This window comes from Kuraishia capsulata, genomic scaffold (genome assembly GCF_000576695.1).
Source record: "Kuraishia capsulata CBS 1993 genomic scaffold, Kuraishia_capsulata_scaffold_3, whole genome shotgun sequence".
Classification (NCBI taxonomy): Eukaryota; Fungi; Ascomycota; class Pichiomycetes; order Pichiales; family Pichiaceae; genus Kuraishia; species Kuraishia capsulata.
In genome coordinates, this window is record NW_019172952.1 from 31,145 (window position 1) to 57,211 (window position 26,067).

The following is a 26,067-nucleotide window of genomic DNA, read 5'->3' on the forward strand; positions in this document are numbered from 1 at the left end:
AAGGTCTTCCACCGGTACGCCAAGTTACAACTAGTTGCTCCAGATCGAATAATCTCACGATGCTTTCTAAAGTCTCATCAAGATCTTTTAGTTCTTCTGCTTTGGCACGTGCCTCTGCTCCAATTAAGATCACCTCGGCCCCATTGGCCGTCTCGCCAGCGGTGTCGTCGTTGAAGGTGATTGTCAATGGTGCCGGTTCCAAGTCTGGCCCAGCCGGCTTGGCCCATTTGACCTCAACCTTCAGCTTTTTGGACACCCAATCCAAGTCTGCACTTCGTCTCAAGAGAGAGTCGGAATTTCTGGGAGGCGCATACAAGTCCTACGTGACCAGGGATGCCATTGTCCTTGATGCCACCTTCTTGAAGGAAGACTTGCCATACTTTGTCACTGCATTGGGCTCTGTCTTGACCGAGAGCACCTACAAGCCTCACGAGCTTTCTGAGATCGTTTTGCCAGCCGTGAAAGCCACCTACAACGCTGCTGTCTCGTCCGCTTCGTTCATTGCTTTGGAAGAGTTGCATGCTCTGTCCTTCAGAAAGGGCCTCGGATCTCCACTGTACTTTGACGGTACCAAGTCTTACTCCGTCGAGGACATTTCTGCATTCGCCAAGTCTGCCTTCACTGCCGATGCTGTTGAGATCGTTTCCTCCAACGTTACGGAGTCTGACTTGCAGTCCTTCATTGCCGATTCTGCTTTCTCCTCTTTGCCAGCCTCTGGTCTAGCCAGCTCTGCAAAGCCAGCCACCTTCGTTGGTGCCGAATCCAGAATAAGAAGCGCTGGACCCACCGCTGCCGCCATCGGTTTGCCTATTGAAGATGCTTCCACCTATGCTTTGTTATCCGCATACCTGACCTCCGAGATCGAATCAACCCTCAGCACTCAGATTTCCACATCCATCAAGACATACAAAGATGCCTCTTTGTTCTACTTTGTCGCTGAGTCCTCCAGCTCTGCTGAGGTTGCTGCTGCCATCAAGAAGGCTGCCGCTGCTCTCAAGTCTGCCAAGGGTCTGGCCAAGTTTGCCAAGTTGGCCCAGTTCCAAACTGGCCTCACCGGTGGAAAGGACACCGTTTCCGTGTCGAAGTTCAACTACGTTGCCGTTGGAGACATCGATGCCTTGCCATTTGCTGATGAACTGTAGTTGAGCACTACAAGAAAGAAAAGACGTATGTTATTAAAACTCAGCCTGAATAAGAACAGTTAGATCCGGATGAGACTATCACTCATATGAAGATGAATGTAGAAAAGTAGGTTTCAAAGTAGCCTTGACCATAGTGTAGTGCTGATATTTCAAGCCGAGCCATAGGACTGAGCCATTGCTGACCCTTATACCTTTGGCAGTCTAGCCCTTACACGTTTGGCAGACCCTTCGAGCTTTTCTAGCCTCAAGTCTTTTGATAACATCTCACTTACACTCGCAACTTCAGCTTACGAGGGACCATGTCATTCCAACCCATAAATCCCAAGCCGTTTTTGAACTCGCTCGTCGACAAGAAGGTTGTCGTGAAGCTGAAGTTCAACAAAATTGAGTACCATGGGAAGCTCATCTCGGTGGATAACTACATGAACCTGCTTCTGGACGAGGATACGTTAGAATACGATCTCAGTGCAAAGGGAAAGACACAGGGGGAGATCTTGGCAACTGGGGGTACTCCATTGAAGCACGAGATCTTCATTCGTTGCAATAATGTCCTATGGATTGGTGAAGACGTTGCCGAGGCGGTGACAGCCGAGGCTGTTGACGACGAAAGCATGAAAGAGTAATGATAGAAGTAATTTGAAAAATACCTGTATACTATTGGTTGGAAACGAGTTAAAATAAACAAATAAAGGCAATTCGTAGAATTCGTAATTTAGGCAGATCTTATCAATTTTTCAAAGAATGTTATCAGCATTTATTTCAGATTTATGTCAGATTTGGGATTTCCCAGATTTTCCAGTTTTTCATCTAGAATCCGATTTGCCTTCTCATGCCATTGAAGGTGCCTGTCGAGGTCGTACTGTTTTTTAAATTTGCGCTTGCAATTTGCCGAGAAAGAGCACTCTAAATGTCTCTCATCCACGTTGGAAAGGACCAAGTCGAGCGCACTGGTCCGTTGGAGAGCTTTGGAGAGTGCTCCTCTTGCAACAGGTGGTGAGGCTGGAGTATCAAGTGCCGCATCCACAGGCGTGTTCAGTGGGGGAAAGACCAGACCAGCAACCGAAACTGAGTTCTCAGTCCAACCAGTAAGATTAGCTGGAATATCGTCTGAAGAGTGTTCGTTGCGATAATGATCTATAAGGTAGTCCTTCTTGGCAAACGCAATCTCATCACACACCCCACACTGCCATAGTTTAACCACCTTGCTATCATCGTGAATTTTCATATGGTTCTGCAAGCCAGATTCTCCTACACATTTTCTGCCACATAAAGGACACTCCAATTTCGGATGGTCCGTCTTGATGTGCAGCTGTAATGCAGACCACGTCTTGAAGGATTGTGAGCAGGTTGGAAAGTCGCATCGCAGTCTCTCCGGATTCGAGTGTGCCTTTTCCATATGATCCTGTAGTCTTCCATGCCTGTTAAATACCTTCCCACAATCAGCACAAGAAAATCTGTCCACCAAATGAACAGAGTTCACATGGCCTTTTAGAGTCTGGTGCTTGAAGAAGCTCTCGTTGCACCCTTCAAATGTGCATTTGAAGGACTTGGTATGTATCTTCTCATGTCTTCGTAAGTGCTGGGGACTATTCACTCCTTTCCCGCAATACTGGCAATGGAACGGCTTATCGTTCTCGTCTATGTGTTTCAGCAAGTGGCGTTGCAAATGGTCTTTCCGCAAGAACCCTTCATCGCATGTAAAACATACAAACGGTCTTTCGTTGGAATGCGAGCGTAAATGTTGTTCCAAAAGAGATGGTCGATTATAGGCTTTTCCACAGACCTCGCAGATGAATTTCTTGACTCTCTGAGACGAAGTTGACCGAGATCTCGTGCCACTGGCGGTGCCACTGGCACTGGTCTCTGGCCTACCTCTGCTAGGCGACTGAAAAATCTCATGCGGCGAGTCTGGTGGGGACGGCTCCGCCCCACTGAGTGCCGGATCTATGAAATCAAACTCCATAACATGTAAGTAGGTGAATTTGAGCCGAGAATATCGCCATAAGTGAAAAGTTTTCCATTACTTGGAATGTAACACATAAGTGGTGAGAGACCATTTCTATGCGTTATCCGAGTAAACATGGAGAGGGAGTTACCCTACCTGGAAAACGACGAAATTTGAAACTTTTCGTAGGTGTCTCTCCTTAACAAGACACCCTTGCAAGACACTGATTACGCACATATCCCAGACAAAAACTATCAAATGTCTGACTACGGTGACGACGACGGAGCTTTTAATGAAGGTGCTGAGAACTATGCCGACTTCGATGTGGAGCATTTCAGCGAGGAAGAGGCCTTCAGCGATGACGGACAGACCCACGAGTACCCAGACGAAGAGACCGCTGCGGACGGAAGAAAAATAATCAACGGAGGAACGGGTCCTTCTGAGGGTAACGGAAAGCACAAGAAAGCAGTAAAGAATGCTGCCATCTCCAAGGAAGACAGAACCACCACGCCATACATGACCAAGTACGAGCGTGCCAGAATACTCGGAACAAGAGCCCTTCAGATTTCGATGAACGCTCCTGTTCTGGTGGATATAGAGGGTGAGACTGATCCGCTCCAAATTGCATTGAAAGAGTTGGCACAGAGGAAGATTCCGTTGGTGATCAGAAGGTACTTGCCAGATGGAAGTTACGAGGACTGGGGATGTGACGAGCTTATCGTCGACCAATAAGGTGAGAGTCGCAGCGTGACATCAGTTTTTGGCAAATGCGCACTTAATAGGTTTCGTTGGAAGAGAGACAGAAAACAAGATGTGACGTCTGTTTCATTGGCCAAGACCAAAGTGAAATGCCCATTACCTGGACTCCACATGATCATTTTAGAGCAAAAAGTTGTATATTAAAGCTCCACAGGAGCCATCGTCAGTAAAGAAAATCGACATTCATTAGGGGTTACGTAGAAATTGGTCATCTGCTAGTTAAGATTGGAAAGATACTGATCCACCATGAACTTGTCCTTGCCTGTTATCCCGTTGCTCTTCGAAAATTCCTTCAGCACTTTGGATATATCTTTATCAGTCATGTCCTTTTCTGGAAATCCATTTCTCACCTTGGCCTCATTCAAAGCTGTTCTCAGTTCACCCAGATCGCATGTGCCATCTTTGCTGAACACTTCAAATGCTTCTTTGAGGTCTGCGGAATCGGGAAGCTTCTCCAAATGACTCGACATCAACGTCAGAAAACTCGAGAAGTTGAATCCTTTTTGAGTAGATCCTCCGGCCTCCTTTATCATCGCCGTGATTTCACCATCGTCTGGAGTTTCTCTCAGATTCACCAGTGTAGACTTCAGGTCTGCCACAGAAACTTTACCATCCAGGTCTTGATCAATGTGATCAAAAGTGGCCCTCAGACCATTCACTTGCTCTTGTGATAATTTTGAGGCTGACATCACGCGAAATCGAGCTGTATATATTGAATGCGTAGAAACTCAAACAAATTAAAGACTAACCTCTATATGGTAAACAATACCCCAATCGGGAGATTTGAGTTACACACACACTACATAAGCACGATCTCAAAAAGACAAGACAAGACAAAATTCTGGGGAATCTTTCTTTCATTGCTCAGCTCGACCAATTTGCTCTTGACAGTACGACTTTACACGATGTCAGCGACAAAGTCGTTTCTCAAATCGGCAAGGCTTGCCATAAGCAGCAACGATCCTGACCAAGCCGTATACCTATGTGACTCTGTGATCGATGACCAAGACCCGGAGAATTTCATGGCGCACTTGCTGAAAGGAAAGGCGTTACAGATACTGGGCAAAAACGAAAAGGCCCTTGCAGCCTACCAAAAGTCTCATGAGATCGAACCAGAGAACATAACACCTTTGAAAGGTATCCTGTCGATAGTTCGTGAAAAAGAAGATTACGAGCTTTTCTTCGACGTTCTGACGAAAATGGTGACACTTGACGCCTCCCAGATGAACTTGCAGCACATTTCTCAGGAAGCTCGAAAGTATCGTTCTAAATTTGCGAGAAAAATCAGCACCTTGGAGGAGACTTATCTGAGACACATGTTACCAGGTGATAAGCTGGGGGATGCAATTGGAGAGCTTACGCAGCCTTTGGTGGATACCTTGAAGAGTCTGGTCAAGATAGTTGCTTCTAGAGAGCTGGACTCCAGGACTGCAGATTTACGAAAGGCCAGAATGAAAATCCCGGCCAATCCCAGTGTTGTTGACCTCGAAAAACTTGATCTGGCAGCTTGGAAACATTACGAGACTTCCGATTTGGCAAATTTATACGAAAGGCTGATAAGCGTCCTGGACGATAAAAGAAGAGAAGACGTTGAACAGGATCTGTTCAACTACAAGTTCGAGATGCTCAAGGTGGCACCTCCTAACAAGAAGAAAGAGATCCGTCAACAAGTCTTCGACATGGCATCGGGATTGGTAACTGTCAAGCGAAAACTTCCTCTGGCCTACAAAGTGTATTTTGACTGGTCAGACTACCAAGCGGTTGGTGATATTGACTTTCTGGAAGTGATGGACCTGGTAAGCATGACCACCACTGGCTGGCCTGGTGTTCTTTTTGCGTTCGTTCAATCCGAGCGCTCGCCCTTTCCTCTGGAAAGAGTGAACAGATACTTTGAGGAACACACAAAGAATACAAAAAAACATAAACGAAAGAATGCCAAGAAGAGCAAAGCAAAGGAGTCTGGAGGAGCAGATTCAGAACTCTCTGTGGAGGATATAGCGCCGTTTATGGCCAGGGCAAAATCTGGAGATAGCATCATTGCTTTGCGAATCGCCATTGGCTATTATATTGAGCAGAAGGAGTACGAGCTTGCTCTCGATAGCACTCATGCTGCCATGAAATTGTTGTCAGAGTCCAGACGATCTACGGGACTGGATCTTTCACATTCCAGAACTGATATTCTCCTATCTCTTGCAACAATCTACACATACCACGAGTCTCCCAAAAACTTCGGAAAAGCGCTTCAAATATTTGACTCAGTTCTGAAACAAGACTCTGAGAACTCGCGTGCGAAGATAGGAAAAGCTTTGGTCATTCTTGAACGTGGCCAATATACCGAAGCATTTGCCTTGCTCGAAGAAGTGATAGTTCATTTCCCTAATAACTTGCAAGCTTTGATGGCCAAGAGTTGGGCACAGGTTAAACTCGGGGACTACTCTGAGGGAAGAAAAGGCCTTACTTTCATAATGACAAAAACTCAGGAAGCAGGAACCACAGATGTGGATCTGAAAGCCACTGTCTTGTACAGGCTGGGTGAGTCTTACTTAATGGAGGTGTCATCCAACCAGGATGCTGATCCTGCAACTGTTTCAGAATATATCAAGCTGGCCAAATCTCATCTCATCTCATCTTTGAAGCAATCAAGCACATTCTCCTCTCCTTACACATCTCTTGGAAGACTATATCTCGAATTCCTGAATGATGAGAATAGGGCTATCAGATGCTATTATAAGGCGTTTGAACTGGATGCAGGAGAAACCGAGGCAGCAAAGAAAATAGTCTCCATCTTTAGTGAAAAAATGGAATGGGACATGGTGAAAATCGTATGCGAGAGAGTCCTTTCCTCCGAGAGGACCAGGCACCTTTTACCAACGGACGAAGACCCCTCATGGCCATATAGGGCTCTTGGATGTTCTTGCTTAGAAAACCAGGATGACGTGGGTGCGATCGAGCATTTTCAGAATGGCCTTAGACTTGCTCCTGCAGATGTATCTTCCTGGATTGGTCTAGGTGAGGCTTATTTTGCCAGAGGAAGAATTGAGGCTTCGGCAAAGGTTTTCGGCAAAGCTCTGGAGTTGGATCCTGAATCATGGCAATCAAGCTATATGCTGGCAATTGTACAATCGGCTGTCGGTGAATTTGACTCAAGCATTGAGCATCTTGAGAGCTTCCTGGGCAAGCACCCTGATAATATGGCTGCATTGATTGGTTACATCCAAATTTTGATATCGAAATCTCAACTTGACATATCCGGAGGGTTTACAGGAAGAGCCATATCTTCTAACGTCAGTGCTGTGAAGCTTCTGCATTCTGCTTTCAAGGTAGACCCTTCATCCCAGAGACTTTGGGGACTGGTTGGAGATTGTATCAGAATATTCACCCAATTGCAATCACACCTTGTGGAAGCCCCACTGCGCGAGATATACAATATCATCAGAGATGATAGTTCTCTGGACAATGATTCACCAAGTGACCTGTGCCTTATCAACTACCTTCAGTCGCAGTCTTCTAGCTCTGTTGAATTTACAGTTGCGCTATCTATATATGCAGCGAGAAGGGCTCTTTCATATTTGAGTCCAAACTCACCAAAGCTTTTGAGATCGTCTCTTTTCTTCAACATGGGTCTTGCATACTCTGATGCGTTTTACATATTGGAGGACGACACTCCTATATTTCTAGGGACAGACTCCCTCACTGATCGTTCCATCAAGGCTTTGAATAAGGCGATAAACAATGAACCAAATAACGCTGATTACTGGACTGCTCTCGGAAACATCTCGTTAACGAAGAATGCAAGGGTTGTCCAACACTGCTTCATCAAAGCAGCCACACTTTCACCCAGAGATCCTTCGATTTGGACAAACTTAGCTTTGCTCTCGTTATTCTATGGCGATTTGTCATTCGCCAAAGAGGCTTTCGCTAGGGCTCAAAGTATTGCTCCTGAAAATGGAACCTCGTGGACTGGAAACGCACTTCTAGCTGAAGTCTCGGGAAATACAGAACTTTCCAAGAAGTTATACACTCATGCTATGGTACTTTCCAACGGCCGGACTCCTCTGTCTATGCTGTTGTACGGTCTTTCAGTCGCCAAAGGGGTTGTTTCAGCTGATTCGAAAAACTCAGTTTTGGTCCAAGAAATTAACTTTGCCAGTTTTGCCATGATATCATATCTGAAGTACTACCCTCAAGACAGACTGGCACTGTCTATCACGACCATGATACTGGAGCGTGTCAAAGACTATGAACGTGGTATAGACCTGGGAAAGCAGTTGTGCGAGGTACTGGAAATTGAGTACACAAAGAGTGAAAATGACACCACTCTTGAGAATTTTGCTGAAGCGAAGGCCCTTTTAGCACGGTTGTATCTGGGTGCCGGAAACTACGAGCTTGCCATTGAGGAGGCAGAGGCATCACTGGGAGTTGCCGAGGCTGCTCAAGTGGAACTTCCAAAAGTTGTACTGACTGCTCATTCGGTATTGGGTCTGTCGTTATTCTTCACCAGCAGGTTTGTGGAATCATTGGAGCAATTCAGACTCTGCTTAAACTTATCCAAGGACTCTTCTCAAATCGTGGTGTTGATTTCTCAGATTTTGTGCGCTCTGGATGAAGAGGAAACCAAGCAGGCAGCCATGGACGAGCTTTTTCAAAATATTGAGAATAATGGAACATCGTTACTCGTGATAATGACCCTTGCTGCTATCTCGGTGATCGAAAACTATGAAGACTATATGGTGGCCATTAAGGAAGAGCTGGAAACTCTTCCTCTGCAACTGCTAATCGACGATAAAGGCAGACATGTCCCCATGCTGGTCTCTGAGATCAACAAGAGGTTTAATCAGCATGAAAACCATTTACAGAAATTTGCCTTTTTCTTTCCAAGTGACGTCACCGTGTGGACAAATTTGGATGCCTCCATGGCATCAAGTACTGCTTCCGGAAGCATTTCACTGGGTTCGGCTGAACTTTCCAAGGTTTTGATCAAGACTGGTTATCTGAGGCAGATCCAGCGTGGTATATTTTTGAATCCTCAGAGCAGTACCGGGTATAAGGCATTGAGAGGTTGCATTTGACCTTTTCAAGATTCAACATGATTAGCATAATTTAGTTTTAGAATTTGTACTATAGCATATGAGCACTTCCTGCATATAGAAAGTTCGAGTGTAACGAGTGGCGTTGTTCTTCAAATTGTATCATAATATATATAATCTCTTACTTAAACCCTTCATCTTCCCATTGGTCGCAGAAGAGGTCCAACAAACACGAAGCACTCCAGGCCTGGGTTGGAGACGAGTCTGCACAATAGGCACCATTTTCGTTGGTCAGTTCAGTCAATCCTGCCCAAACAGTGGACTGGATCATGTCACGATGGGCAATCATTCTTTTTGACAACAGTTGGTGAAGATAGTCCGCAGCTTTGCCATTTGGTGTTGAACACTCAGGATGCTGAGCATAGTAGAATATCTTGAAGGCTCTCAAATAGAAGCCCAGAATCCAGCACCATTCAGGACCTTGGTGATAATTTCTGCCTTTCGAGGTTGCAAAATCCTCGCTGTCTTCGGAATTGTTGTAGAAAGGCCTATAGTTCAGATCCGAAGGATCCAGAGTTTTAAGCCCTATAGGACCCCTCATAATGGTATCAGCCTTTTGGATGCTCTTGAAGGCCTTTTCCGGATCGAATAGTTCTGGAGCAACAACCATTGCAATAGGGAAGTTACCCCGAAGTTGATAATCCTCATACGGCTTGCCAGATTTGTAGAGATCTTTGTAGATTCCTCTTCTGTTCACAATATCAGGGTTAACATCATAGTCCTGGTCCTCACCAGGATCTTCCGGAATGTAGTAGCAGCGTTCAAAGTTTTCTTGAAGAAGGGCCTCCCAGTCCTTCAAAGATATTTTGGTTCCGTCCTGCTTCTCAACGTCAGTATATTTGAACTTCTTCTCGTCTTGAAGAGCATTCACAAAACGCAAGGCGCTCTTCAAAAGACCATTGATTTCTATAGCCGCACCATCTCTGGGTGTTCCCGGGATACCTTTATTTCCTGCTTTTGTGCTTTCACCCATTTTGTCCATCCAGGTACCACAGTTGAATTGATTCCCACCATGTACCAAACCTGTTGTCCAATCCACATGTACATTCACGTTGAAGCCTTCATCGCGCATTTGAGAATCAAGATTGGGCCCTGCGTTTGCTTCACGGTAGCTGATTCCTTTCGCATGTCTCGCAAGAATCTCGTAAATTATTTCCTCCAAAGTCGACTCCTGACTGAAAGCACGGGGATCATTTTGGGGGAAGTAGGTATCGTCAAAAGGCAAGAACCTCCTCTTGACGGTCTCATTCAGGATGGAGTCACCATCAGGCGCAAAATTCGCGTACTCCTGGATAGACTGCAAAAAGAACCATGCGGCATCTCTTGCGTTATATCTTGGATCCTTTCCCGACCCCAAAAGATTAGGAATCAAACCATGCTTCAGGGTCATCGCAAAGTTCAAAATGTGTGACTTTGCTTCGTCGAATCTACCTGTAGCTATCAGAAGCCCACGCAGTGCCAAAAATACGTCTCTACCCCAACATCTCATGAAGTCATAGCTAAAATGTGGAAGACCAGCAGCCAGAGAAGGCACAATCTCAAAAGTATTCAGGGAAGCTGTCCTCATAGAACCAACCATCTGTACTGAACACATCGCCAAACTCTGTACAAATGCCGTACTTTCCTGTAATTTCTGTGTCATCAGACTCAGTGCTGTAAACCTCAAAGCTTCATAGGCAATACCTATCACAAGAAGGAAGTACCGTGGCAGAAGGAAAAATGGTACTTGCTTTATACGCTGTAGTCTGGAACGCAGCCAGTCCTGAAACATTTTGACTCCCTCTGATCCCGAATATTTGTCGAGCCTATTCACGACATAGTCACAGGCCCAACTTCCACTTCTCAAGTGCTCAACTAGCGGATGGGCAAGGTCGTTGCCCTTGATAGCATCCTTTGAAGCAGAGATCCAACCCTGGAGTCCGGCATATACCAAATGGCCATAGTTGGGCACATTGTATACTCCATCGGTACCAGCACTTGCATCTCTCTCTTCGGATTCACACTTGTACAGGATCGCATTCAGATCTATCAGCGATAGCTTTTCTGCAGCCGCAATAGCACCACTCCTAACGAACTTGTCGAGTTCGTCATCACATCCAGCGATCTCTGTATTCAAAATAGCAATCGATCCTTGAGGAAAGTACTCCGAGATACGGATTACAGTTTCATTCTTCTCTTCGTCAAACTCCGCTTCCGGATTTTGAATCGCAGTCAGCTCCACGGGAACAGGGAGAATGCGCTCATCTGCGGAAGAGCCTGATGGAGCGTCTCCTGTCCTGGACAAAGTGTAAGAAAACGCAGGTGTAGCTTTGATTCCACTAAGATAGATCGGAGCCAGTACCTGGTTACCATCAGCAACAAACTTGGTTCTGGCGACCAGAAAGTATCCCTTTCCAGTTTTGCTGTTCAATCTATGCAGGATGATGTACTGGCCCTCATGGTGAATGTGAACTTCACTCTGGTCAACGTCATTCTTGGTCTGCTCAGCAAGCTCAGTTCTTATACCATTGAGGATCTTTTTGGCAGAGCTTATACCCATATCGTCTTCATAATTGTAAAGCCTTTTCTCGTGGACCACGTCCAGCAGATGCGGATAGCATTCATCGTAGCCAAACACAGTACCAGTAGCACAAGAACACAGGGCAACCAGGGCCGCATTCGGAAGGGTGTCCTCGACAGTGCGTTTATCATTCGGCATCTCATTATCATGAGTACAGTCCATGAATAGAGCATGCGGAGGTTGGGATACCATCATCTCTGGTACAGGCAGTTCGGAGACATTGTTGATATTCTCCTCAGAGCGTTTCGAAAACTCAGACCGATCAGCTGTTATAGCGAGTTCATCCAAGGGCAACCATTGAAGAGAACCAATGGGTTTACCACCATGCATGTGAACCAACCTAGAGAGCTCACCAACTGAGTAAGCTTGCATTGCTTCCCTTATGATTGAAGAAATTCCTAGTCTTTCCATAAACAAAACGTCTATGTTTTCATCTCCCGTGAATAGTTCGGCAACAACGTAGAGATTCGGATTGGTTTTCCTAGCAATGTCAAGTAATGCTTCCCCCACATGCAGAGGAGTAGAATGACAGTTGTCAATTCTGAACCCATCAAATATAGACGCAGACAATTGAGTGTATTTAGTCATTCGTTCCCAGAGAGCTGGTGAATCCTCTGGAGACTTTCCATAGCGAAGTTTAACACAGTCGCCCCAAATGATCACTTCTCTTCTCAGATAAGCCTTGGATTGACTGGAAGCAAAATCCACCAGAGGATTACCTCCCCAAATCCAACCGTTGTTAGCCAGAGCCCATTCTTTACCAGAGGCATCTTCAAACCTGGTGAAATATGGCTCCGTCAGAGGACTGTATTCGGTCACAGGTCCCAATTTGGGGCCATTGTCTTCAAGCCGAAGATACTTGATCCTGTTGTAGACCTGCTCAAGAATTTCACTGTTATCCTCGTCATAAGCTTTGTATAGTGGCAAGTTTATCTCATCCAGAATCTTATGAGCATGACTCTTTGCCTCAGAGAAATCTGCGTCTTCACCGGCCAAAGTGCGAAGAACACTTGCAAACTTGTAGATGTCGAGCTTATTGGCATTCCTGGAACTTAGTTCAAATCCTTGTGGACGTGCCAGTTGAACCACAAACTTGGAAAGACTCTTGAGATTGTTCTTTACATCTTCCGGAATCTTGGTAGGAGTGATTGCCAAGTTTGACCAAGCTTTCTCGAGTTCTTCCAGGTGTTGCTGAACGTTCAAGACATAGTACTGCCAAAGCTTTAGGTCACCCAAAACATGAATCTTGATACCATCCATGATCTTCAGCAAGTCAGAAGTAGAGCGTATATCCGTGGGATACCCATGCCATTTCATGTACTTACTGAAATGAAGCAGCGACTTATCAAGAACAATTGCTGCTTCCAGATGAGGGGCAGTCTCTTGATTGTATCCTGCCTCGGGATTCTCACGCAGCCAATCAGAGTTGTTGGCAGTATGGTTCCACACCATATCTGTCATTGACAAAATGCCATGTTCCTTCTGCAGCTTTTGAGTCATAGCCCGAACCTCATCAACCCCTCCTTTGAAAACATCCGCATCGAAAGATAGCTGATCGTAGATAGAATATGGAGAATTGGATTCACCTCTAACCTGTAAAGGAGTAAAGTGAATCATGTTATAGCCTTTGCTCTTCACATGAGCAAACAATGGCTCCCAGTCTTTTTCCAAGTCTTTCCCAACCCATTTGGAAACGACAGACTGCAATGTAATGGCATTCAAAGGCAAGAACTCGCCGTTGATAGACAAGCTTGGCGGAACCACAAAATGCGTTTTTCTGGTAGTAGTGAGCTTCTGAGACTCCTCCTCATTCTCTATTGAGTGATAGGCCACGTAATAACAATAGGATCCGGCTGTATATATAGGCAGGTCTATTGTTGAGTCCTTGTGGGCAGAGCAATCGATGGAATGGCTGTAGAATTTCGATCTTGAAAACCCAGAGGTTGAATCTGGAGGCATATCTGTCCAGATATGCCCTTTGTTTGTGATCTTTGATCCGGCTGCAATAAAAAGTCTTAGAGTGAATATGGGATCCCCCTTCTTCCAATCCTTAGGTGGCGGACTAGCCGGAAGACCGAGAACACCGTTGGAGTTGTTCACCAATGGCTCGCCGTTGTCGCTGAGTCTCAGCAACACGATCTTAGACATTTTTGGGTTTAAGTCTTATCTTTGAGGAGAAGAAGAAAGTGCGGAGGCGGCCTCACCGGTCATTGTTCTTGACAGCTGCGAAGTACCGTGCGCTATCAGTGACACATTAGGGTATGGCAGCGATTGAGCCGCACGCTTATTGAGTGAATAGTATGAATAGTATGGATAGTATGAATTGATCGCTTCCAACCAATAGGAACCAAGGGATATTTATGGACTTCAGAACTGAATTTGAATTTAGAGAGCTTGCTTTCTACATTATTATGAATTTTCAGATTTCATACACATCCTTCAACAGCAATCGCCATAGTATTTCAGAAGGCCGCTTCACTAATCGTCAATGGAATATACATACACAATTTTTTCTCCTATTTTCAAGCAAATTCCATCATTTGCAAGCCATTCAATAAAAACCTCTCTTTCGCTTACTATTCGTCCCTCCGATAAGAATACCTCGTGGTAATTTCTCAAAATATCGCGAATACCAATACACTTCGCCGGTAGCAAGGATGCATATTCGGTGATGTAGCCAGTAACTTGTGGATTAGACGCCCCATCAAGTTCTTTCAAGGCCTCCAGAAGATCGCCTTCATTACTTGAGTCAGTAGAAAGGACCCCACTCCGAATGCTTCTCCAATAGTACTGCACAAACAGATAAGCGAAATTCGATACTCGCAAGGGAACATCAACTTCGCTCACCAGATTCGGATAATGAGTTTTGGGAGAAGTGATGTCCCAGATAACGATACTGTAGCTCGAAAAGTCAATTCCAGCAAGCAACTTTCCGTCTGGTGAGAATTTTTGTCCAACCAAAATTTCACTCAGATGTGGTTCTGCATCCATTTGGGAAGAGGTTATCTTTCTGTCTTGATTCCAGTTCAATGTGTAACACACCCGTCCAGACTTTCCATCCTCGTAAACAACAGCAGCATATTCTTGGATTGTTCCATGGGAAATACTCTTTAGATCGAGGGAAACACATGTCTTGTGCCCCCTAGCCGCAGTATCATGTACTAGTCGTCTGGAGGAAGCCGAGTCTGGATACTCAGCAACTGCGCAGATTCTGGAGAACTTAGACGTGATGATTCCTTTGCATAAATCAAGGGCATCATGTAACTGTAGAGACACATCACCTACGCGATGGTGATGATAATGATGATGACTTGTTTTAGATGGAGTTGGCTCCAGCTGAAGAAGTGCATTCAGTATCAGGAATATTCTGTTGGGCGAGAACACGAATGAGTCATCAGGGCTTTCCAAAAGGATAAAATTCAGGATCTCGATAACTTCAGCTTTCAATGATAGGTCCTCGATTTGATTCAGTCCAGAAGTAGGATTCGACAACAAAAACCCTGCAATGATGACAACAAAGTCAGGATCTGTATGGCACAATGCGTCAATTATCTTCGTACACTCATCGAAAACCAACATATCGTCCACTTGGACAGATCCTGAGATTAGTCGAACGTTGTGGTTCAACCTTATCTTCAAAATCAAACGAACGAAGTAGACTGGATCTAGAATGTGTCTGGAGCTCAGAAGCTCAAAACTCTGCGAGAGCAGCTTGAGCATCAACACTTTGACTCTAGCATTACTGGAGTGCAAGCAATTGAAGACGCTAGTGATAACATCAACCACATAATTATGGTCAGACAAATGCGTAGTTTCATGAGAGAGCAGGGTTCCGAGAATTATCGTCGCGTACAAAGTACTCATTTCCTCCGTGTCAGACGGATAATTCTCTGAAGCTAGCTTAAGCTTTGGTCTCCATGTTCGAACAATTTCGTCCACAGTCCAGCTGACCTTAGGAAACAGTTCATACAACAAGTGCAAGCACCTGGTCAGCTCTTCTTTTCGGCAGATAAGACAGCATCGGCACATGTCCCTGAGAAAGAAGGTTGTATTGTAAGTAGCAGTGGCATAATCCTGAAATTTGGAAGCGGCTGTATCGTTGTCGTAGTCGTGAAGAAGAGAGAACACGGCAGACTCAGTCGAGGCAAAACCATGCTTCGTGTCAAAAGAGAGGAAACTATCTGCTGTCATGCTTGGACTCTCCAAAGCAGAATCTTCCATTGCATTGTACTGCGGTGTAGAGCAATAGTCTTTCACTGTAAAAACAGATTTTGTTTCAGTCGAAAACATGGAAAGCTCAAATTCCATGGGTATGTGCTCCACCCTATCCCTGTGATACAGAATTGGTGCGAATGATGCCAAATCAATGATGGCCCGGGTTCCACTGGCATAATCAACAGATATGCATGTGTAGCCTTTCAAAACATGGACAGACAGTATCGTGTCCCATGGTTTTCGCGGGATCAAAAAAGCTTTGAAACCTGGCAGAGGGGCTTCAATAGCTTCAGCAAATAGCAGCAATGCCAAATTACCTTTGGAATCCCGTGCCCATATTATATTAGGCAACAGACCAACAGGGATGCTAAAGTAAGAAATTCCAACTACACTTGACTCCAACAACGGATATCTCATGAGCCCAAACCCTTCTGAGGAAGCAAAAGCCAATTCCCCAGAGTCATTTCCGGTGACAACAAGACTCGAGGATATCGTAGTGGAGCATGTCAGAGAAGTAAGGCAATGCTGATTATCAAGACTCTTCTGCGCAACAGAATTTCCCGTCATACCCCATTCAAATAGGGGAATTATCACCCTTTCATCCCAAGCTAGAGTATCGTCGTCTGGATCAATCTTCCTCGACCACCATTGGGTATCATCACTGAAAATTCCCATAAGATAACCTTCCACAAAAAAACATTTCTGCAAACAACGATTGTTGCTTTCGACCAGTCTGACGTTACCGTCACAAACAACCATGACAGCCATATTCGCGGTGGTGATTGCAATTTTATAGGAATCCCCGTCGACCGACACAGCTGCATCCACAAATCTCGATGAAATGGGTGAAGATATCTGGTGTACGATTTTGGAATCAAACATTCCGTATATTACCCATCCGTACTCCTGGCACACAACCCACCGAGCCTTCCCCAGACCAATAACGGCGACTATTTTGCCATAGGCAGACTCCCCAAACCCATTTCCCTGAACAGGCATTGTGAACTTGTAATCAATATCAAAGACCAAACCGGAATTTACGGTATATTTTGCAACTTCATATGACCCATCATCGAATATCACGTAGAGATAGTGTCGATAATACACAATCAGACCTGCCAGCTTATAATCAAAGGATATCATTCGAGAGGGAGAGATGTCACAAACATCTCGACACATCACACAAACCTCATTGAATGCATTAGAAAGCACAATTGAGCTGGATCCGAGTATCTTGAAGAAAAGAGGAGATCCGACAATTTCAAACGGCACTGCGCTCTCAAATAACAGTTCACCAGTCGCGATATCAAACGACAAAAGCCTCTGGCTCTTGGTGATACAAACAACCATATCTATGTTACCCTCAGAGTTGATCGCGATGTTGGTGATATCTTCCACTGCACTTGATATCGTCCGTAACACTCTCCAAGTGGATCCGGCCCTTTGAAACCCCAGAACGTATAGGCAATTACCCAAGCATACGACAGCACCACCACCATAACCCACAATACCAGCACAATATCTTTGAGCTATCGAATTTTCAAGAGCTTGAGAGATACCTTTTTGCTCGTGCTCGGAGACTCTCAATTCACTACAACACAACACCTTGAGATCCTTGTTATCATCAAACGGACGGTAATGAGTGGACCCAAGTGCGTCGTCCAGTAACTCATCATTTCCAAAGATATACTTATCCGAAACAAATGCCTTAACCAGAACCTGGCTTAATAATGGAATGCTCATATCATCTTAAAGACCTGTTTCAAAACAACATAGTTGATTGCGGCTCAGGCTTACCCCAAAACGATAAGACGAGCACGTTATGCCATGAGAGCGTTACCCGGCTTCAAGCTACAGATGCCTCGCGTCTTAAAAGTATGGGGTGGTCTTATGTGGTTACGCTGTCTTTCTTTCGGTTTACCGAGCCATTTCCGACTAGATGTTTTTGAAATGAGCAGTGGTTTGTTCAATGGTGTGATTATTGGACCATTTTTACAAGCGGCACTTAAATATGCCAAATTCGTGGGACCGGGTATTATGGTTTCCGTGGCCTACATGGACCCCGGAAATTACTCCACATCAGTAGCAGCTGGTTCTAGTTACGAATACAAATTGCTGGTGGCAGTTTTTGTGTCAAACCTGTTTGCAGTTCTGTTGCAATGCCTGTGTATAAAGGTTGGTTCGGTAACAGGGCTGGATCTGGCGCAAAATTGTCGGTTGCATTTGCCTCGGTGGTTGAATCTCACAGTCTACGTCTTCACCGAAATCGCCATTGTGGCCACCGATTTGGCCGAAGTTGTGGGAAGCGCGATTGCGTTGAACATTTTGTTTGGGATTCCGCTGGAGCTTGGAATTGTGCTTACTGTGGTGGAGGTTCTGATTGTTCTGGTAGCATACAAGTCAGACGGAACCACCAGGCAGCTGAGATATTTTGAGCTATTTGTATCAGCCTTGGTCTTTGCAACTTGTGTTTGTTTTGCAATACTTCTCCAAAAGGTTGAAATTGCGGACGTTGGCGCTGTTTTCAAGGGGTTTGCGCCTTTGTCGTCTGACATTCTCGAGAAAAAGGCTATCTACCTGTCCTTGGGGATTCTGGGAGCTACAGTTATGCCCCATAGTTTGTATTTGGGATCAGCACTTGTTCAGCCGAGATTACGAGATTATGACATTAAACATGGAAATTATGAACCATTTGAAGGTGAACAGAACGGGGGTCCATCACGGATGATTACATACAGACCTTCATTGAACGCTCTGGACTACTGCTTAAAGATGTCATATTGGGAACTGATTGCATCGCTCTTCTTTATTGCACTATTTGTGAACAGCTCCATCTTGATCGTTGCTGGAGCATCTTTGTACGGAAAACCTGATGCCGCTGACGCGGATCTTCTTACCATCTACGACATGCTAACTGGTTATGTTTCGCCCACCGCAGGGTTGTTGTTTGCTCTTGCAATGCTCTTCTCCGGACAGAGTGCAGGAATAATTTGCACCATGTCTGGACAAATTGTAAGCGAAGGGTTTATCCATTGGAAGGTCAAGCCTTGGGTGAGAAGAATCATAACCAGACTGATTTGCATTATTCCCTGTTTGGGAATGGTGTTATTTGTTGGACGAAAGGGAATTGCACAGATCCTGAATGGATCCCAAGTGTTGTTATCTCTTATACTTCCCATTGTGTCTGCTCCATTGATTTACTTCAGTTGCAGTCACGAGATAATGAGAGTTAGGGTGAACAAAGTGCCGATCGAAAACCGTGAGACTGAACATGACTCAATAGACGAACAAACGAACCTGCTTCCTCAATCAAAGACCTACAGTGGTGCCGAGTATCTGGATTATACCAACGGGGTTATTCTCTCGGCGCTATCATTGCTAACCTGGGGTAGTATCAGTTGCTTGAACTTTTACCTAATTATACAGTTCATGAGGGGTGAGGACATTGACTTCTGAATCAAGCGTGACATAGACTAATAAACTGTTATACATATCATACCTCAACAACCTCTGACTTTGTCAAATCTTCCTCCAAGAAGAAGGAGGTTGCAACAGGCTTTTTGCGAACGCCCATAATCTTTCCCGTTGGAGGAATCTTGGGCCTCAAGTTTCTCTGTTTCTGAGGCAACTCATCGTCTTCCATCAGCTCAACTTCCGCATTATTGGACGGTATGACTTCGGGCTGATCGTTTCGTCTGAGAACTTTGAGCAGGTTCTGTTCTGATCTTTCTATGACCTTCACCAATAATGGCTGCAGCAGACCAATCTGCTTCTTGACAGACTCCTTTGTCAACTTCGGGTATGTGACATCTTCTAGGTCCTCATACTTGATCTTGTGGGCCTGCTGGTCTGGGTTCAATGAACTCTGCAATCTCGAGTGTAAAAGATGCAGTGGGATGGTAGATGTAAGTAATCCGAATTCTTTGTCCAGACCCAACTCTTTGAAACCAAAGAAATCCTCTCCAATTTCATTCGAGAAATCTCCTGTGAGAAACTGGTCCGAAGACTCATTGAAGGTCTTTTCAGTAAACTCCTGTAGACCGGGTCTTAGAAGATCCTTCAAGAATGAAGAAAGTCTTTCTTTCAACTCGATCAACTTAGTATGCTGCTTCTGCACGTTCTCTCTATAGTACGTATACAGAGCATCTGGTTTTTCAATCCCATTCTCCAATAGCGACACGAGGAGCCCCTGCTTCAACGTCATGGGCTTGGTATGACCCTTGATCGGAAGCTTGTTGATTGAGTTGGACTCCATGTGCATCTTCAAAGACTTTACCAGGCTGGCGAAATAGTCAACTGCGAGCTGGGTCATGATGTCTGCTGCAAACTCGTTTGTAGACTCGAACCCATTAGCCATCACCACCTTGCATACGTTCCTCTTCAAAGCTGTATAACATACCTCTCCATTCATATAATCATGAGTTCCAAGCTTTTCGACAGGATCCAAATCGATATCCTCCAATCTGTCCACATCAGGTGGCTGCATCTGAGTGTGATGGAGGAACTGTTGAGTTTGCATCTGGCGAATCAACGAGATCTTGAAACATATTTTCCTCACGTCCTGCATGAGGTCGATGTTCTGAAGCAGGATATTTTTGGTGGTCCCTGACTGATTTGAGGTAAAACGCGAAGGAGGAAGAGAGTTGAAGTCTTGGCCTGTCCTCATCAGCTTCTCGATGGCTTCGTTATCTAAGGCTTCCAGGTCTGCCTCAGAGAGGCCCTTAAATGGTATCGAAGGAACACCACCACCAATGTCATACTCTATGAGATAAGGCTCGTCATTGTCGTCCAGATACTGGTTGCGATGCAACACGAGGTTGTTCTCATCACCCAAATAGTTGCTGAAGTTACTCATCTGTTGAGCGTCTCGTAGAATGGCCTCTTCGTTTGGTTGCAACTTGCTTCCCTTGAACAATGCAGATCTCCTGCTGCATAGCTTGAACCTGGAATTAGCAGTGAGAGTTCTCCAAGTTTGCATCTCCAAATCGTCCTCCTCTATACCCTGGTTGTCGTCATCATCGTCGCCTCTTCCCTCTTGATCATCTTCGTCTTCGTCATCATCTTCGTTGTCATTAGTGGTAATGTTCTCCACAGTAACATCAGGCTTTTCGGCCTCTGTTTCCACAGCAGGTGTTTCATCGTTTTCTACCTTTACGCTGGGATCTGGGGTGTCCACATTGCTCGTTGTGGCTGTGACGTCAGGGTTCTCATCCACATCCATATCATCACCGTCATCGTCATCTTCAATCAAGGGTGGGTGTTCATGGCCCTGTCGTCTTCCCTTCTTAGGGGCTTTTGAGCCCGCTACCCTTGTCGTTTTGGGAGAGCTTACGGCTGTCGTCGACGGAGTGTCTTCTGCGTGCTCCAACATCTCCTCCTTCTCAACATCCGAACGGTCTCTAACTGTGATATCTGGTATAAGTGGAATCAACGCCAGAGCTTTTTTCTGCATTGCAAGAGCATCAACTCTCAAAAAATGATTGGGATCCGAGTTATAGGTCAGACAATTCTTCCATATCAACATGACGTCATCCACGAACTCTGACTTCGTTTTGTACTGAAAAGTCTTAAGCTTCTTCATCACTGTGTTAAGATCCATGGGCTTCTTGATGATTTGGTAGTAGTTTGGGGCATCTCTTTTAGAAACTTTGTTCAAGAACGCAGTGGAGTGCTCGGTATACCCACGTAGCTCCAAAATCACTTTCTCGCAGGCTTCGTAGAGCTCTTCTTGGCCTATGTGGTTATAACTGGCCCATTTGGACCTGTTCTTTCTCACATCCATAATCAGGTTGCGAAGCTCAATGTCGGTGATGTTCAGGTTATCTCTGTTGTCCTCAATCTTGCTCAGCAAATTCTTTAGCGAAAGATTGGCTGCACCACCAAAGTTGATGAGCTTATTCACATTGTTACCCTTCTGGGACCCATCACCATCCTCCAAATCATCACCTCTGGCTAGCTGCTTGTCACTTCTTTCGAGCTTTCTTCTCTTTATAAGATTCGTCTGATCAGATTCGAACCCGTGGTAGATTTTATTGAAACTCTTAATCAGCTTTGTCTCGTTTTGTCTTTCCAAATTTGACTCAATAACAGATGATGTGCCCAAAAGAGGATGCACCATTTTGCCTATAGCCTCGTCCACGCTACTGGCAGGATCAATGGGGGTGGGCAGGTTCGGCTTGGACGTGAGTAGCGATATCGGTATGACTAATTCAATCTTGTCGTCTTCCAGTTTCGTGATGACTCCATCCTCATCTTCTGTGCTGTTGCCATATTTTGTGGTAGTTTCACCAACAACAGCCTTATCTTTTCCAGAGTCTTCCTCTTCCTCTTCGTCATCATAATCATCTTCCTCATCACGAGGTGCACTGGGCTCCACACCATCGGCTTTTGATTCTGTCGCTTCCGTATCGCTCTCATCCATAAGAGAGTATGTGTCTTGAAGATCTGTGTCATTTCCTCCGTTGTAAAGATGATCCACAGCCTTCTCCCATAACAAATAGCGTACTGTGGAGGCCAGATGAAGGACAGACTTCTTTCCAGGCTTAAGATACAACTCCGTATCTATCGAGACATTTTGTGAGAACTCCGCCCCTTTTCCATTCTCAGACTTTTCAGCATTACCTGAGTTAGCTGTTTCTGGCGTTTCGTCCTGGTTACTCTGTTCTGGCGTTGATGATTCTGGAGCTTCATCGCCTTTGACCTCTTCAGCAGGCTGAGTGTCTTCTTTGGAAGAAGTCTCAGCCGTTTGTAAAAAACTAAGACTCAGTGTGCCATCAACAAAAGATTTCCATACTGCTTCACGTTTGGAAACATCCAAATGTAATATCAAGCTCAATAGGTTGAACTGCTGGTTGGTGAGGTAACAGTTGAAAAAGCCGTTCTCAAAAAGCCTAAGGGTCAGCTTCAACAGGCCTTTCTCATCACCAGATATAAATAGGTGGAGGCTCTTATCCATGGTGAAGCAGTACACTCGAGCACAAGAACAGATCTTAACCGAAATATAATGGATGAATTGGAGAGGTAAAGCCTCTGAACTTTGTCTTTACCAGCATTGTTTCCATAGACAGGGCACCTTTTAAGTGCACCAACCAAATGTCCCCTTTCGGTATGGACATGGAAATGAACTGATTATATGTCCTTGTGGAACGGGTGATTTATGGTAGGTATAAAAAGTGGAAAGGCCACCTACTCGCAGAATACCATATTTTCTTATAAAACAATGTCCAAATCTAACAACTTAAAGAAAAAATACAGAAATTCAACCTCCAGTCAGCGGTACTCAATGTGAGATTCTGGTCCTCTACCTTCGCTGAAGTTCCCGCAACTCAAAATATACTTTACAATTAACTTGTTGTCGCTCAACTGTACCCCAACAAGGTTTTTCCAAAAGCCACAAGGTTCTCAGATACATCACCTCTTAGCTGGTAATCAAGGTGAGGGATGAAGTTGTTCGCCAAGGTGGAGCACTCGTCGTTATCTGAAGAAGAACTGTTACCAATTAAAAGCCTCAGTTTGGAGCTCACTGTCTCCAGCGAGCGTTTGGAAGTTTCGCTGATCTCAGACTCAGCGCTAGTCAGTTCAGCAAACAACTTGAACAGAGCCACAAACGCAAAAATGTTCAACTCACCAACAGCTACGCTGGAACATTGAGCCTTCAAGTGATTCAATAGAATGTCAACCTGTTTCCATTCATTCTCGACGCGATAATGCAAACACAGGCAACAGGTGAGCAGAATGAGATTGCTCTTGGAGGCCAAATCGGAACGAAACACGCGCGTGGGCTCAACACTCTTCGATATCCGCAAAACTGTAGCATCCTTGATGCTGTCCAGCGATACAGTCTTGGGTGTACGATCCTCACCAGTAGCAGCGACTTCTGTGGTATCCTTTTCAGCCATTACCTCGACATTCTGTCCCTCTTCACCTTCCCCATCCTCCTCGTCTTCCTCATCCTCCTCATCTTCGACCTCTTCCCCCTCGTTAATTGCCTCCCCATTCGTACTCTCAAAGGCATTTCCGACGCTAGACATGCTCTGATCATACCCGTAATAGTCCAGTTTACGAGAGACCTCATCAGTTACAAGCTGGAAAATGGAATTCAGATGACTGGTTTCCGAAATATCCAGCAGATAGTGAAGGGTCTTGCTTGTTTGGATCAGATCCAAGCACGATGCAGGAATTATGGAGTCGACCTTGCTGATGATAGCTTCAAGGTTGTTGCTCACTTCCTCATTAGCCTCAGTCTTTTTCGCCAAAGCACCGAGGTAATCTGTGGCAACTTGTTTGAGGACAATTTCAGTCTTGATGAATATGGCAAAATTCACTAGATTCAATTCAGAGTCCCTGAAGCTTGAGATAAACCTCTGCGATATTGCAGAATTTTGCGGATTGAACTTCTCCAAATTCAGCACCAACAAGATGTCCTTAAAGAGAGCATTATCTTCCAAAGCGCCCACATCCAAGTCAAGGAGTGTAGCCACACTTTTCACGATCCGGTCCTTCTCAGGGTCTGTGCTGGACTTGTAGTTCTTCACATCCTTCAGAAGGTTCAAAACAGAGGAGTCAATGCTCTTTGTATCTCCAAAGACTCTGGAGAGTCGCCCGAGTTTTGTGAAGATAAGTCTCTGCAGAATCAATCTGGAGCACTGGAAGATGATAGAATCTGGCGATTTGTACTTGGAAAGAAAGGCGGAGTCTAAGCTCAAAGTTCTCAAATAGAGTGAGACTAGAACTCTCCAGTTCACGAGAAAATTTCCGTCGTTCTGCGACGCATTCATGATCGTGGAGGAAAACCAGGAGCTGATATCGCCATTGAGCTCATCCAGCTTCTTGATCTTGGACTGAATAGTCAGATTGACAAATCCCATCCTGACTGCATAGTACTTGGATAACTCTAACAAGACAGAGGAAAATATCGTCGTTCCGGAGTTGTCAACAGTTTTAAGTCCTTTCTTTCTAGGTGCCAACAGAAACCTGAAAAACGGCCACATGATGGTGTACACTCCACCGAAGAACAAACACCATGTTACAACGTGGACAAAAGGCCCAAATAATGGCGACTTCACTAGTGGAAAGAACTGGGCTATAGGTAAGGCACTCATCCCCTTATAGTCAAACCCATCCTGTCCATCACCACCATTGAACAGCTGCGTTCCAACTAGGGCTGTCATTCCACCCACTAGGACCTTATTTCCAAACGACATGGGCACTGCTTGATGACCTGGTGGAGGAGAAAAGTTCTGGGTCCTTGGAAGGTTGTTGTACTGCGGATTTGTGATAGAATTTTGAGCAACAAATACTGGCTGTGACTGCTGGGAATGTTGCTGCTGCTGGAGAATCGTTCTCAAGTGAACGATCTCGTTCATCAGCATCCCATTCTTCTGCTCCAGGTGCCTGATGTATTCCGTCGCTTTCGTCAGAATACTGGCCTTGTTGAGCTTCGAAGCAGGAGTCAGGCCCTCCAACTCGTCTAGCTTGGAATCGTCAGTGACTGCACGCAAAGAAGGAACAGAGTCTCGCAGTGCGATGATTTTGTCGTTGATGTTGGTTCTATACTTCTTCTCAATCAAGTTATGGGACATCCTGTCTTTTCTAGGCTTACTAATCTTGGAGTCCGGATAAGAAGCACTTGTTTTTTTGAGCTCAGGTCTGGAGCCAGTGGCGCTTGATGTCACGTTGGTCAAGTCGTCAGTGTCATCAAAGGAGTAGAAAGAGTTGTTCTCCTGCTTGATGACATTCTCCGATAATCCGACCCCCAGAATAGCCTGCTCATTCCTGCCATTGTTAGGTCCCCCTATAAAGTTGTCTTGCGGGTAATCATCAACACGCAAGGCTGGGTTATCCCGTAGGTCAAATAGATTCTCCTGAGGTGACAATGAAGGAGCGAAGTTCTGGGAATTGGCGGACTTCTCTGAACCATCGTTAAACAACGACTCATAGTTATCTCCACCTGATGATTCCGAATAGTATACGTCTTGATTCGAAAGCGGAGATTCCGAGAAGGAGGATATTGAGTCGATGTTGCCAGCGCTTCCACTCAGAGACCTCAACAAGAAGTCTGCATCCTCAAAAGCATAATTGAAACCAGTTGCGGTCATGATTAAGATCAGCTGGCCAAACCGATGTTTTAGTTTTAGTGTATCTCAAGAATCTCAAAAGGCCAGTGATAGATATAGGCTGCTAAAAACTTTCTTGTCCCTTGTCTATCAGAGATGCATGAGAATGGCTCCAGAATGAAGCAGTCGTGCAGCTGACCCAACGAGGCACGTGACCCGCTCGTGCGTTTAACTGGCTATTTAAGCTTTATCGAGGATGCTTAAAGTATGTAAAGTTTCATGAGGGGTATGCATTTGTATTATA

At 45.1% G+C, this 26,067-nt stretch overlaps 11 protein-coding genes across 11 annotated transcripts; 5 read left to right on the forward strand and 6 right to left on the reverse strand.

Annotated features, from left to right (window-relative positions):
- Nucleotides 1–59: 59 nt before the first annotated feature.
- KUCA_T00002255001 (uncharacterized protein) lies at nt 60–1,142 on the forward strand (the record flags this gene model as incomplete). The annotated part of the gene is made up of 1 exon (XM_022602490.1): nt 60–1,142. The coding sequence occupies one exon, from the start codon at nt 60–62 to the stop codon at nt 1,140–1,142; it is 1,083 nt and encodes a 360-aa protein (XP_022458290.1).
- Nucleotides 1,143–1,441: 299 nt separating this feature from the next.
- On the forward strand, nt 1,442–1,765 carry KUCA_T00002256001 (uncharacterized protein; the record flags this gene model as incomplete). Its single annotated transcript, XM_022602491.1, has 1 exon — nt 1,442–1,765. The coding sequence occupies one exon, from the start codon at nt 1,442–1,444 to the stop codon at nt 1,763–1,765; it is 324 nt and encodes a 107-aa protein (XP_022458291.1).
- A 131-nt stretch (nt 1,766–1,896) lies between these two features.
- KUCA_T00002257001 (uncharacterized protein) lies at nt 1,897–3,105 on the reverse strand (the record flags this gene model as incomplete). Its single annotated transcript, XM_022602492.1, has 1 exon — nt 1,897–3,105. The coding sequence occupies one exon, from the start codon at nt 3,103–3,105 to the stop codon at nt 1,897–1,899; it is 1,209 nt and encodes a 402-aa protein (XP_022458292.1).
- A 240-nt stretch (nt 3,106–3,345) lies between these two features.
- KUCA_T00002258001 (uncharacterized protein) lies at nt 3,346–3,819 on the forward strand (the record flags this gene model as incomplete). The annotated part of the gene is made up of 1 exon (XM_022602493.1): nt 3,346–3,819. The coding sequence occupies one exon, from the start codon at nt 3,346–3,348 to the stop codon at nt 3,817–3,819; it is 474 nt and encodes a 157-aa protein (XP_022458293.1).
- A 242-nt stretch (nt 3,820–4,061) lies between these two features.
- On the reverse strand, nt 4,062–4,535 carry KUCA_T00002259001 (uncharacterized protein; the record flags this gene model as incomplete). Its single annotated transcript, XM_022602494.1, has 1 exon — nt 4,062–4,535. One exon carries the CDS (start codon nt 4,533–4,535, stop codon nt 4,062–4,064), a length of 474 nt encoding a protein of 157 aa, XP_022458294.1.
- A 216-nt stretch (nt 4,536–4,751) lies between these two features.
- KUCA_T00002260001 (uncharacterized protein) lies at nt 4,752–8,915 on the forward strand (the record flags this gene model as incomplete). Its single annotated transcript, XM_022602495.1, has 1 exon — nt 4,752–8,915. The coding sequence occupies one exon, from the start codon at nt 4,752–4,754 to the stop codon at nt 8,913–8,915; it is 4,164 nt and encodes a 1,387-aa protein (XP_022458295.1).
- A 139-nt stretch (nt 8,916–9,054) lies between these two features.
- KUCA_T00002261001 (uncharacterized protein) lies at nt 9,055–13,641 on the reverse strand (the record flags this gene model as incomplete). The annotated part of the gene is made up of 1 exon (XM_022602497.1): nt 9,055–13,641. One exon carries the CDS (start codon nt 13,639–13,641, stop codon nt 9,055–9,057), a length of 4,587 nt encoding a protein of 1,528 aa, XP_022458296.1.
- A 330-nt stretch (nt 13,642–13,971) lies between these two features.
- Nucleotides 13,972–17,451, reverse strand: KUCA_T00002262001 (uncharacterized protein; the record flags this gene model as incomplete). Its single annotated transcript, XM_022602498.1, has 1 exon — nt 13,972–17,451. The coding sequence occupies one exon, from the start codon at nt 17,449–17,451 to the stop codon at nt 13,972–13,974; it is 3,480 nt and encodes a 1,159-aa protein (XP_022458297.1).
- A 207-nt stretch (nt 17,452–17,658) lies between these two features.
- On the forward strand, nt 17,659–19,164 carry KUCA_T00002263001 (uncharacterized protein; the record flags this gene model as incomplete). The annotated part of the gene is made up of 1 exon (XM_022602499.1): nt 17,659–19,164. One exon carries the CDS (start codon nt 17,659–17,661, stop codon nt 19,162–19,164), a length of 1,506 nt encoding a protein of 501 aa, XP_022458298.1.
- A 37-nt stretch (nt 19,165–19,201) lies between these two features.
- On the reverse strand, nt 19,202–22,663 carry KUCA_T00002264001 (uncharacterized protein; the record flags this gene model as incomplete). The annotated part of the gene is made up of 1 exon (XM_022602500.1): nt 19,202–22,663. The coding sequence occupies one exon, from the start codon at nt 22,661–22,663 to the stop codon at nt 19,202–19,204; it is 3,462 nt and encodes a 1,153-aa protein (XP_022458299.1).
- A 403-nt stretch (nt 22,664–23,066) lies between these two features.
- Nucleotides 23,067–25,805, reverse strand: KUCA_T00002265001 (uncharacterized protein; the record flags this gene model as incomplete). The annotated part of the gene is made up of 1 exon (XM_022602501.1): nt 23,067–25,805. One exon carries the CDS (start codon nt 25,803–25,805, stop codon nt 23,067–23,069), a length of 2,739 nt encoding a protein of 912 aa, XP_022458300.1.
- Between the last annotated feature and the right edge of the window lie 262 nt (nt 25,806–26,067).